At 42.7% G+C, this 14,002-nt stretch overlaps 1 protein-coding gene across 1 annotated transcript; it reads right to left on the bottom strand.

Moving 5' to 3' along the window:
- Positions 1 to 8,510: 8,510 nt before the first annotated feature.
- On the bottom strand, positions 8,511 to 9,609 carry LOC147989910 (uncharacterized). The gene is made up of 3 exons (XM_087518588.1): positions 9,215 to 9,609; positions 9,055 to 9,127; positions 8,511 to 8,950 (listed from the first exon to the last, which is right to left on the bottom strand). The coding sequence occupies exons 1-3, from the start codon at positions 9,472 to 9,474 to the stop codon at positions 8,942 to 8,944; spliced, it is 342 nt and encodes a 113-aa protein (XP_087374714.1). The 5' UTR covers positions 9,475 to 9,609; the 3' UTR covers positions 8,511 to 8,941.
- Positions 9,610 to 14,002: the final 4,393 nt, after the last annotated feature.

The following is a 14,002-nucleotide window of genomic DNA, read 5'->3' as shown; positions in this document are numbered from 1 at the left end:
TCCCGCTGTTGGTTATTGACCGGAGAATGTCTCGGTCATGTCTGCTTGTCTCCCGAACCCGTAGGGTCTACACACTTAAGGTTCGATGACGCTAGGGTTATAAAGGAAGTTTGTATGTGGTTACCGAATGTTGTTCGGAGTCCCGGATGAGATCCCGGACGTCACGAGGAGTTCCGGAATGGTCCGGAGGTAAAGATTTATATATGGGAAGTCATCATACGGTCACCGGAATAATTCGAGGAGTTCCCGATATTGTACCGGGACCACTGAAGGGGTTCCGGGGGTCCACCGGGAGGGTCCACCTGCCCGGAGGGCCCTATGGGCTGTATGTGGAGAAGGGACCAGCCCCTTAGTGGGCTGGGCGCCTCCCCCCTCCCCCCAGGGCCCATGCGCCTAGGGTTTTGGGGGAACCCTAAAGGGGGGGCGCCCCCTTGCCTTGGGGGGCAAGGCAACCCCCCTTGGCCGCCACCCCCTCCTCAGATGGGATCTGAGGGGGCCGGTCCCCCTCTCCCTTGCCCCTATATATATGTGTGGGGGTGGGAGGGCAGCCATACCTTTGCCTTTGGTGCAGCCCTCTCCCTTCTCCCAAGTACTTCTCCTCTCCCGTGGTGCTTGGCGAAGCCCTGCAGGATTGCCACGCTCCTCCATCACCACCACGCTGTTGTGCTGCTGCTGGATGGAGTCTTCCTCAACCTCTCCCTCTCTCCTTGCTGGATCAAGGCGTGGGAGACATCGTCGGGCTGTACGTGTGTTGAACGCGGAGGTGCCGTCCGTTCGTCACTAGGATCTCCGGTGATTTGGATCACGACGAGTACGACTCTATCAACCCCGTTCTCTTGAACGCTTCCGCTTAGCGATCTACAAGGGTATGTAGATGCACTCTTCTTCCCCTCGTTGCTGGTCTCTCCATAGATAGATCTTGGTGACACATAGGAAAATTTTGAATTTCTTCTACGTTCCCCAACAAATGGTGGTGGTCATCTTCTTCGTCAGAGATGGCCGGCCAGAGGCTTGGTGATCGGATCTCGAGATCCATCATCTAGTCCCGGCTGAGAGTTGGGAAGACATGGTTGCCGGTGATAACCGAACCGTTGGCAGGCGATGGCGGCGTTCTACGCCGTTACCTTGATGGAGGCATCGTCGTGTAACTACTGTTGACCCACTCGTGCTGCTCTGGGAGAAACCCTAGGATCTGGTGTTCCAGATCGGACGATGGCGTCATTGCGATGTTGTTTCTCTCCTGGGAGCATCGTTTGTGGAGCAGCGCTGGAAGTCAGAGGCAGGAGGTGGAGCGGCTTCGTCTTGCACGGAGCTCCGGTGGAGATGTTAAGTCATGCCTGGCCGACAGGTGCTACGCTTTGTCATGCCTGGTCGGCAGGTGCTACGCACGACATATCTTCTAAAGACTTCAAGTTGTGTCGGCTGGTCGTACTTGGCAGCATGGTGCTGATGTGTATTAGTGGCGACCGCAACGTGCACAGCTGTTTGCGCACAGGGAGGAGGTGCCGTTGGGTGCCGTGGTGGCGTCAACAATAGCTAGACCAAGCAAGGTTGATGCATCAGTACAGTTCTGAAGATGGAGCGGTGGCAGTTGGCGGCGGCGGCCTGTAAGAGCACGCCAGACCGGCGAGACCCATGCCCGGCAGGTGTCCTGGATGGGTCCTCGGGTTTTAGATGTTAGCTTTGGCTGCGATGTCTGTTTGGTATTAGGCCCAGGCTATCTGCGCCCTTTTATCAACTGGATAGGTGTAGCGACAGTTTGTTGCTTAGACGATGGCTTTAGTCTTACTGTGGTATTACTTTGTAAGGTCTTGTGAGAATAATTAATAAAGTGGCAGTATGCATCGCCCAGATGCAGAGGCCGGGAGTCATCCTCCTTTTCTAAAAAAATCAAAGGACGTGTCCATTTTTTCCATCAATTTTTTACTCTTTATGTTCTGACACCGCATGTGAAGTTCCGCAGTGTTTTTCAAAGGACGTGTGACAAGTGGGTGGCAAAACCAATGGCTCGTCACATTCACCATGATCCGTCCACGGCACCGGTAAGTGGGTGGCAAAACAAATGGAGCCACGGTAAGCCGCCACCGTCTGATCCCAAAGATCAAGTTTTCACCCAAAGCATCACGAAAGGAAAGGGAGCACCACGACAGAGCCTGCAGGGAGGAGAATGATGTCCACGGACGCTGCAACCGTTGCCCAGTACAGGAACTGGGAAATTGGTGTACCACGGTGCATACCCCTCCATTGCATCCCCGCTCCACAAACCACCCACAACCATGCTGCCCGCCCACACCCAAGCCGCGGAATCAGCCCATGACCAATGCACCTCCCACCACCAGAGTCGCCGCCTTGCAACCAGACCGCCTCGAGAGACACCAAAGGCCATGACTTTGGCCAGATCCACCACCCCATCCGCCGCCGGGACCGCCAGCAACACCCCCTCCTCATGCAACGGCAGATCTATGACCAGAGACACCAGACCGAGGAGGGAGAGGAGGAGGGGAGTCTCAACGGAGGTGCTAGGGTTCGCCTCTTGGATGCTCACAGGAGGGGGAGGGGAATTTTTGTCCCAAAACTACTATGCATCTTGTCTTCAAAATCCAAGCCATGTTGGAAAACAAGATCTGAGAGCGCTATGTTGGTGGTAGAAGGGATCGAGCAACCACCCTCAGGGAGTGTAGGTGGCTGACACGACCGAAGTGGTGCGCGTCAGGGGGGGCGGTGACCACCGCCGGCCGGGGGCCAACGGTGTGAAAGGAGGGGCTAGAGAAAGTGGGAATTCACTTGGGCACATGGGGCATATGCTCCCCTCACAGGTAAAAATGTTTCAAAATGAGAAAAGAAAATCCAAACAAAAATTTAGCGCGTACATCTTGACATTCTATGCCTGTACGCCAAATTTCACAGAATACCGACATTTTTCATGGCTGGTCTAAAAAAACAAAAACAAATTCTTGTGAAACGACTTTGTGAGCACATAGAATATTAAGATGTACCGGTGTGAAGCTTTTTGTCAGAATTTTAGGACATTTCAAAATACTTATAAAATACTTTATAAAAACCAGAAGCATATGCTCTCGGGTGCCAAAACTCCACTCTCCTAGGGAGAGGGGCTACTCAACGGCCTGCCTTACCATCTGCACAGTTGCATGGCGAGGTGATCATCTATCAATCCGATGGGATTACAGCTAAAACCCTTTCATGTTAATTTAATATAAGGGAAATGCCTATACTAACCCAGGGGAATTAACGGTGGGATTTTGTTATACCGCTCTCCTCACCCCAAGAAATATAGGGTACCGTAAAAATGGTCATTATTTTATTCACCCTTGATTCTCAATACTGGCTAATGACATCCTCGCTCGTATCCTTCGTTCTTCTTGATACTTGTGAAGTTATGCTATATATTTGGTTGATGTTTTTCTGAAACAAAATTAATTTCCTCCACTTGACAGAGTTTGGGTACAAAATTCATAAAATAGAAGACACATGAATATATTTTGTTTCTCGAACCCAGAAGAGATTCACACGATTGCTGTTGGAATTATGTGTCCTGCAACTATATTCAAATTACTAGGAATTACTAATATTCGGAATACCTCATTATGGAATTGTACATGTATTTATACATGGAATTGATTTACATGTTTAGCATAGAATTGTTACTTGCTGGAATGTACTTAAGTGATATATGCTTAAGGAAGCTGGTCGATTATCAGTGGAATACAATATACTATTTATATTGGAAAGACTACCTGGGTACACTGATGATTGGAAGGAGCTAGATCGTATAGTTAGATTACAGCCCTAACGTTGATCTACGTAATTAGAGGAATTTACACTATTATGGCGCGTTGCTCACAAGCGCGTGCTCCGGGGACATAACGGGTAGAATCCGTTAACAGACAAATATGATCGTGGTTGGTAATTTGATCTGGACTTTATCCCGAAAACTAGTGGAAGAAAAACTAGGAATCTTATATCTGTATAAGAGGTGGACTCTTTGGAAAGACAATATAAGAAGGTCCCTACCCCCTAGCCTCACAGATGCGAATTGTGAGCGGCACCACGGATAAGCGCAGAGGAATTAGGGGGTAGACCGCAAACCCTAAAATTCTTACATTGGCATCATGAGCAAGGTTTGGTCCCGATCACCCTAACCCTAATCCGCTGCGTACCCGATCTGCTCCGAACTCTGCTCCCGTGGTCGCCGATTCCACTGTGAACTCGTCTCCGTTTTGTTATTGATCTACCCCGACACGTCGTCCGTGGAAACTGTTGCGATATCTGCACGGGAGAGCTAGCGCGACGCGTTGGTCCTTCTGGCTTGCGCGTCGCCCCGTCGGTCGATGTACGACATGCAAGGAAATCCAATGAAACGGAGCGGCCGTGTAAAATCCGTCCAAGGAAAGCATCCAAGGTCTAAGTCCCGAGGAAGTCATGTTCATCAACACGAGACCATCAGATCAATTGCTATTGCTACTAGTACTCCACGTGAAAGCACATGCAATTCTTGGTCACGTCACATGGATCAAGGAAAGAAGGAAGTCAAGCCTGGCATTGCTACGTACGAGCTATACAGAAATCAATCAGGCTAGCTTCTATGTGCATGCGTCGGAATCTAGTCCACTACCGGCACATCCTACAGCGTGTGTTCGTCCGTATAATCGCTGAGTCCTTCGCCGTGAGGTCTTCTACTAAATCTTAACTCAACAACTTGCCAAGCCGAACGAGCAACTGCTCGGAAACTGCAGGTCACGCCCACGCCTGCTGCCGGTCTACCGCTGCTACCTACATCATTGATAACAGCAGTTTTCTCTCTGAAAAACTACTGGAATTTCAAGGCAATAGTTAAAGGGAAGAGATGGAATTTCTGTTATTTATTATGCCTACCATCAGTCAACTGGACCGGCTGGAAGAACCACATGCACCTGTGCACGCGTGCTATGGGCGAAGATATGCATATTACAATCATAACTCTTATCTATTAATTAGTTTATTTTATTAGATTGTTGATTAACGGACTAACTTGTTTTGGTTGCTAATTTCGTTGCATGTAAATCATAGCAAGGAATCTACTCCTTGGAAGAAATTTAGGAGGACTCCAGACAATAAATGCATGAAGACTGAGCAAATGATTATATACTGAATATTGCTATGATGGAAATATTATGCGGAAAATTATGCATACTAGAAAGGGATTTGGGAGAAGTGTTATTATTGAGCATCACTTGTTTATGGAGGAAAGTGTGAGTCACTCCGAGGACAAGGAAATTTGCTCTTCATCTATCGGTATGTCTAATGATAATATTTGCACTCTAATTATATTTATTGGTGACTATTCTTTTCAAATAGTCGGATTATGGTGTTTGTTTGTATACATCATATATTATGGAATACAATAGCGACTTTGTTTCTGTTGAAACAATTCCAAAGGAACAAAGATGATGTCTACTTAGGCACTAATGCTATATTTGACATACTTTGGAATTGAAAAATATGTCATTAAACTCCCTTGTGGAGGAACACCAATACTATTATAGGACACTTGTTCAACTTCAGTGAGAAAGGGTTTGATTTATTGTTCTATCTTGGAATCTATTTACTATGGCATACTATTGGAGAAATGAAGATTGGAAATATTGCTCAGTGGTAAAATTAGTGCATTACTGAATCTCACACAATGGTCTTCTCTTTATGGTACATTGGAAGTTAGCGACCCAAATTGTTTATTTGGAAAAGACAACTCCATATGGAGGAAAACCGACAATGGGAACACATGCTTGGAAACTTTTAATTGATGCTACCTATGACTTGGTCATATATCTTGGAACATTGTCAGGTGGCTCATTAATTATGGAATTCTATACTTTAGTGGGAGGAATTTGGTTTTATGAAGCACATATATAATGGTTTTTCTGACTTGCATGCCTTTTCTTAAGGTGGAAGAAGATAAAAAGATTCACATCATTTTCTTTTCTTCTGATATCCTTATAGTTTTTCTTTGCACTCCCACTAGAGGTCAGATTATTTATTTCATCTCACTCTTCGATGATTACACTTTTATATGGTCATACGTTTATCTTTTATATACAAGTCGGAAGGTTTTATTGTGCTGGTCATAGGTTATACTGAAGTGGAAAATCAGTTGAGTAAAGAATATCCTAGTTTTAACAACTGATTGGTGGGGGAAGTACACTTCAGGAACATATCGTTTGTATGTAAAGAGCATGGAACTAATCACCATTCTAATATACCATATACTCCACAATTGAATGGAGGAATTGAATGTCTTTTATACTTCCTTGTTTCTTTGGAAAGAAGCATTGCATATTGTCGTTTGTTGATATCATTCTCCGTCTAGCATAGTCACTTCACCGGAAGGAAATCTTCTATTTTGGCATGAAACTCTCAGTTAAGCGCACACCAGGAATTTTTTCATGGTTATTCTAGTGGATCAAAGGGTGTTTCATTAATTATATGGAAAAGGAATACTGGTGGAAAGTAGGAACACAATCATTTTTATCATCAAGGGTGGAATTATTGACAATCATACTAGAATATAATCTTGACCCCAAGGAAACTACAAGTGACACTCCCAACATGACATGCTTAGGATAAGTGGGAGGAATTAACTTGGAATGTAATCTCTGGATAATTGTTATGTGATTTTTGGGGGGAAGTCACTCTAAATACTAGAGGAAAACTCCTAAGAAGGCTTAAATTTTTCATCAATGTCAACTATGAGTGGAAGAAATGCGGGAAGGAATAAACTCAATAAGGAAATATATAGTTTGGGAAGTTATTATCATACCAAACAACCGCAAGCCCATTGTTTGTAAGCTTTTTTTTGTAAGGAAATTTGGCTCATTGGAATATTATAATATCACTCTTGCTATTCAGTTCTCTACACAAAAGGAACATATACTTTATGGAAACTCTCTCTCCTGGAATATAGGGAAGAGGAACTAAAGACATGGTTTGCTAATTGACTATATTAATGTATGGTCTTATAACAAGCTTCACATCAATGGAATAGCAGGTCATATGGTTTTTTGAATGAAGCAATGTGGTCATCTACAAATGTAAGTGTAAAATAGTTTACAATATATTGTATACATTAACATTCTTTGGTTGTTTGTGCATTGATAACTCGCATTGATGGAAGTGTAAGCTTGGTCATTTTCTAACTTTCATATGAAAGGAATTTCTGGAGCTTCCAATGTTTCGGGAGTGGAAATACATAGAAAATATTTTGAAGTGTTTCTCTATGGAAAATTGCAAATATGTTAAAAATACCTTTGATAAAGGAAATCATACTTAGTGAGGAATTATATTTGAACTCTTGAGGAAAAATGGAACAATAAATGGTACTGGAATTGATATGTATCTTCATTATATTATCATACCTTAGCTACCGGAATTTATGTTGCATTCAAGCAATGGAAGGAAAGACGAGCAGCTAAGGGAATCTCACACATCATATAAGATTGTGGAAAGTGCATCACAACCTGTCACTTGTTCTGAAATTTATATTAAAGGTAAACACATTGAGGAAGTTATTATTCTATCTACGAGATGAGAAATAAGTCCAGGTATGCATATTCAATTATTGTTTTTAGTACTAATATGGTGCAGGTTCACTGACCGAAGTCAGGAATTTCTTACAAAGCATGGTTACTGATGGAACTTCATTTAGTGATTGGATTTGATATGTATGTGGTTTTAAAATTTTATTCAACATGGTTATCTTATACTTGACTCGATGTGGAATTATTCATATTATTGATATATGTGGCTGGAAATAATTGATGTGGAAATTCACTTGAGGAAACAAAATACTCAAGGTGCCTATAAAGGTGGAATTACACTCGAGGAAATAATACTCGAGACGCCAAGGACAGCTATGCTGGAATAATTAGGCGGAAATTTAATGTCTCTCGTGTCACAGCAAGGAAACATATTGAAGGGAAGTATCACTATATTTATATTTTTGTGGGTTTTCAACATTGTGTTAATATGATTGTTGATCCCTTGACTAAGCATCTTAGTCAAGAGGTATTTGGCAAGCATGTTAACGCTATGGGTTTACGAATATTTGAATGGTCGTTTGGGACAAGTGGGAGATGTTGGAATTATGTGTCCTGCAACTATATTCAAATTACTAGGAATTACTAATATTCGGAATACCTCATTATGGAATTGTACATGTATTTATACATGGAATTGATTTACATGTTTAGCATGGAATTGTTACTTGCTGGAATGTACTTAAGTGATATATGCTTAAGGAAGCTGGTCGATTATCAGTGGAATACAATATACTATTTATATTGGAAAGACTACCTGGGTACACTGATGATTGGAAAGAGCTAGATCGTATAGTTAGATTACAGCCCTAACGTTGATCTACGTAATTAGAGGAATTTACACTCTATTATGGCGCGTTGCTCACAAGCGCGTGCTCCGGGGACATAACGGGTAGAATCCGTTAACAGACAAATATGATCGTGGTTGGTAATTTGATCTGGACTCTATCCCGGAAACTAGTGGAAGAAAAACTAGGAATCTTATATCTGTATAAGAGGTGGACTCTTTGGAAAGACAGTATAAGAAGGTCCCTACCCCCTAGCCTCACAGATGCGAATTGTGAGCGGCACCACGGATAAGCGCAGAGGAATTAGGGGGTAGACCGCAAACCCTAAAATTCTTACAATTGCCTCGTAATTATGTTAAGTGACACACACAATCCACGATATACCATAGAGATACATGAAGATCGGCGTACTCCAGCACCCTGCACGCTACACTACCACACTACTACCGATCTGCAGATAGTACGATCTGCAGACACTACCACACTATTCCTTCTCCAATCTCCACTGGGCACTGGACATGCAACCATCCACCACGCTGAGCACCATACGTGAAGGTCCGCGTACTACCATAGCTGAGAAACAATGAGGCAAATTAAAGGTCAAGGTCAGCACTTCACATTGCGTTCTGAAATCAGCAAGAACACGAACAGGGTGGGGCAATCTCTACGTTAATTACCTCGGATCGAGACTTCCGCGCATCTCGTATCCCCTCCAGGGTCGAGAGAAGGTACTTCATGCCGAAACCGAGGCTGGAGTTCAATCGCAAGCTTAGCTAGAATTTTTTTTTTTAAACCAAGCGAAGTCACACGGAGAGAGAAACAAAGAGAGATACATACGGCTCGTCATCGTCGCAGTCGAGGTTGAAGTGGCGCTCGCGGCCCCCGTGCTCGTCAACGTAGTGCGCTGAGATCTTGATCTTCTCCCCCGGCGGTGAGTCCACGGCCAGGTACTGGACGGTCAGGGTCACTATCTCCCCGACTTTCTTCCTTCGGGACAGATGAGGAGCGACAAAGCAGGTGAGGAGCAGGAAGGAGAAGACGGAGACGAGGGTCAGGTGGTAGCGCCGAGCCATGGTAGACTTCTTCCCTCTTCTCATTTGGCAGCCTAGCTAGGGACTGAGGAGTGAGCGAGCTTGCACAGAAGAACCCAGTGATATATATGGAGAGGTAAGAGCAGGGCTGAGTGCTGCTGTTGCCACTTGCCAGCATGGTTTTAGGGGCTAAATCACCATTGGTGAACTTCATATTCAAAGTAGGGGCATGAGTGCAAAAGCCCCATCACGGTTTTATGCCCCCTCACTCTCACGCGGTGCGCGCCGTGCAGCTGTTACAGATGCATGGGCAGCAGCAGTACATCATATGCTTTGGGGACGTTGCGGTCAAAAAAGCAGAGCACTGCGCGTGACTTTGTATGGCCAGCCACGCATTGTGCGGCACTCAACCGTCAAACAAATACCGGCGGTGTGAGTGTGCGTGTGCTCATCTTGATGCAAGAATAACTGAAATAATTAAGACAATAACAGCACAATTATGTTAGATTTGATCATTTGAATTACAATGCTTCAGTATAGGTGTGAGATGTTTGAAGTTCTATATTTGTCCAGAGTCACTGAGATTCAGACGCAAATTTTCACGCTTCAAACACGAAAGTAGGCAACATATCCATTTCACTTTCCTTCTCAATCTATCTTGATCGGATGTTTTCAAAAATCCTGTCAACCAATCGTTGTACGCGTCGATCAAACGGTTCTTGACGTGTACATCCAAGCTCGACCCATTTTTTAACAGAACAGAAGCAGACATTTACAAACTACTATTACAAGAAATTATGCGTGCATCAGAGCTAAATAATTAATACAATATCACCTCTGCGTTTACTTACTCTGCATATTACCTTTTTCATAAGAAAATATTTGTAAACTGCCACCAACTTTATAGAAAAATTTATTAACATCCTCAATACTAGTACAGTACCATTAAATTCATCATTGCTTGACCTAAAGAATTAATATGGAGCAAAAATAAAAACAAAGGTACAGTAGTACATACCTTCCATTCACCACAGATAGGGCAAAAACAGCCCTCGCCCTAAAATGGTGCCCAACGACAACCCACCACCTCAAAAAGGTGACCAATGCAACACTTCCCCCTCATATTAGTGCCCCGTGAATGAACACTTTGCCAGCGAACTCAACTATGTGGAATTGCTTATATACTACCCCCTTCTTTTCGGTTTATAGGGCTCAAATCTGAAATCTCATCAACCAAAGCATATGATGAGTGGAGGAATATTTCTCGTACTTTACGAAACTACTCAAATTAAACTGATGCATTTATTTGAATTAATTGCAACACATGCATGCTTGGCTACTAGATGAGTAGAAACATTACATACATTGGTGTGTTCCTTTTTAATTCTTGCATGCAGAGATTTAATGCTTCTCGGAATCTTCAAATGAGATGGAGATGAGCCCTTTAAATTGGAAAAACGAAAAAAATGAAATAAGCCCTATAAACTGGAAAGGAGGGAGTACTGCCAGAGTATTGGAGGCGGTTTAAATTTGACGGGCGGTAGGACGGGACCTTTCATTGGGACCCATGCTGCCTCGCATCGCATGCTTGACCATTCCAAGCTCGATTCGGGTGGGTACATTGGATCTCCATGCAAAGACAAAGCCAGACTGGGCCTGGAGCATTTAGGCCTGACGTTCAGGAAGACATCACTCAAAGATTCACAACGCTTTGCCGTTTCACTGAAACCAGCTCTCCGGAAGTGAGCATCTTCAACGACAAACCAAGATTAGGAGGTTAGACGCTCGCCTGGAAGGTTTCACCTTCCTCCTCACGGCTTCCAAGCCCCGCTTAGCATATCGTTCTCTTGCCTCACGGAAGAGCAAGCAATCCAAGATGGCGTGCAATATTTCACTTCAATTCGGACGCTATCGAGCTTTTGACAAGCTCAGGATACTGACGCTACCACTTAACGGGGTTCGGGCGTATATCACATGACGGTAAGTCAGTCAACCAGACCCACAACGAGACCCAGCACGCCGTAACTTGGCCTAGTTCCCTTACCCTGCCGATAGTCCTCCTCTAGAAGACTCCACCAACTTGGTATGCAAGACCAAGATCACGGCGCCCTCCCAAGTCGATTGTAACTGAATAGGACTCCCGTAAATCCTTGGCCTCGTCCCCTGCCCCCTATATAAGGCAAGGCCAAGGCTAGCTCATAGCATCCAATCTGTAGTTTGGATCAGGTTTTTTTCTTGGCCGGTATTTTTGAAAACCGATAAAAAAAACCGGAGCTTCCGCTGCTCACCAAAAAATTGAATACCAAATGAAAATTTTGAATTTATTTAAATTTAAACATCTAATTTATGTCAAATAGGGATTTTAGGGCTATTCAGATAGAGTTATCTCTTGGTGTGGTAGTAATGTGCTTGCTGTAGCTTCAGGGGTCGCAGGATCGAATCCCAGTTTTGCCAACTTATTTTTAGTAAGTGTTTTGCCGTACAAAAAAATTATTGGAAAGAGAGGGATGGTTGGTTCAAACCAACGAGCTTACGAATGACAGAGAGATGCACTAACTACTCGGACAAGAACAATAATATGTAAGGCAGGCTTAATATAGTTTATATTTGAAAGCAAAACAATTGAATTCAAAACTCATTTGAAAAATCCAAAAAATCTGTAATTTTCTAGAAACTGGTGTTTTTTTGTGCCAACCAAAAAAATGGAATCGAGAAAAAAAATCCTTGGTTTGGATACACCCACAATATACCATTATAACCTCCTCAAACGAGGCATTTGTACTAACAATATCAAGTAGGACTAGGGTATTTGCTCCACCATGAGGGCCCGAACTTGGGTAAAAACTTTATGTGGCTTCCCGTCTATACTTTTTGCTATGCACAACACCCTGTCAGGAGAACTACTGCCAGTATCATTCACCGACATAGTTCAACTAAAAATCATACACAATTCAACTCAAAATCATACAGTGCAAACAAATATTCAAACACATTTTAATTCAAAACCATACAATGCAAATAATAATCTTACATAGTTCAACTCAAAATCAGGAAATGTCAAAAGACATGCATATTAGACAATTACATCATCATGATGATCATAAGGTTCGGTCGAAAGTACTTTAGCACACTCTTTTGTTGATCCAGGCACGGTAGGCAAAATATCGTCAACTCGGTTATGATTGTCCTTATGGATTATACCTTCCACACCAAGAATTTTCCTTTTTGAGGGCATTGCCACATGTCAGCTTTTATTTCTTGTGTGGTCAATGTAGAAGACTTGATGGACAAATTGAGCAAATATGAATGGATTATTATTTGTAGGCAACTTGTTGATATTTACATTAGTATGACCATTTTCTTTACAATTGACTCAGTTTTTGCTAACACACTGACATTGGAACAATGCAATTCTAGAATCCACATGGTCCAGCTCCCATATCTTATTAATGTATCCATAGTATATATGTTTCTTTTCCTTATTTGTTTCCTAGCAGAACTTGTAGGGTAACAAGCAAATTCTGAGTCTTTGATCTACCATTCTTCTCTTTCGTAGCAAGCATGTAACCATTGATTACATACCCTTCATATGGTCTAACTTGTCATGTTAGCTACGCCTAGATCAGCAAGATCCGGACCAATTCCATTTTCGGCGATGAGTGGGTCTTGTGGCTTGTGGGTAGCTAGGTTGGCCATGATGGCACGTCTTGCATATGTGTTGTAACGATTTTATCCGGTTTGCCACAAATTTTCTGGACATCTCTTTTCTATTCTTTTAATGAAACTAGGTCCTAATTAAGATCCGAATCTTCTATATCTAAATAGCTAGCTTCCATTAACTATTTCTCTCAACATGCAAGCATGCCACATCATCGCACAACATGCATGAGAAAAGGCCCACCCCCACTATCATATGTCTCTTAACATGCAAGCATGCCACTTCATCATGACATGTATGAAAAAAAAGACCTATCTCAACATGCAACATACATGAGAATTTTCATTTTATTATGCTATATACATTTAATAAACATTTTACAACTATACAGTAATCAAGCACAATAAATTATATGTATTTTTAGTGTTAGCTTTTTATATTATTACTTTAAATATTCATGTTTCATACAATGAATCACATTGAAATATGTTGCAAAATATTTCCGCAACAACGTGCGGGGTATCATCTAGTTAAGAAAAAAGATATGTGTAGTAAGCTGAATCTTTTGTCGTGGCGATGTTTTCTTTCTAGGTGATACAGTTCCTTACTTGTATCTCTCTCTATTTTTTGTAAATCTTTTTGATAATTGTGCAGTTACACTCTATTAGTCTTTTTTTTTTGGTGAAAATACACTCTATTAGTCTGTTTGTACAACGCAATATTTCACAGAAATTGAGGAGAAATACATAAATAGAAGAACAAGAAGATATTTTCTTTCTCCAACACGGAAGATATGTTAAGCGACAGAATCTAAGGTATACAGAGATAACTGAAGGTAGATGTACTCCAGCATCCTGCACAGTGTGCACACTACCACATTACTACAGGGAGAACCCACGAGTGGGCACTCCACAGAGTGGCACATACTGAACGCGG

Source organism: Triticum urartu, chromosome 1A, assembly GCF_056163025.1.
Source record: "Triticum urartu cultivar PI428250 chromosome 1A, HENAU_Tu73, whole genome shotgun sequence".
Taxonomy (NCBI): Eukaryota; Viridiplantae; Streptophyta; class Magnoliopsida; order Poales; family Poaceae; genus Triticum; species Triticum urartu.
Note: the sequence above shows the minus strand (reverse complement) of the source record. Positions and strands in the feature narration are given on the sequence as shown.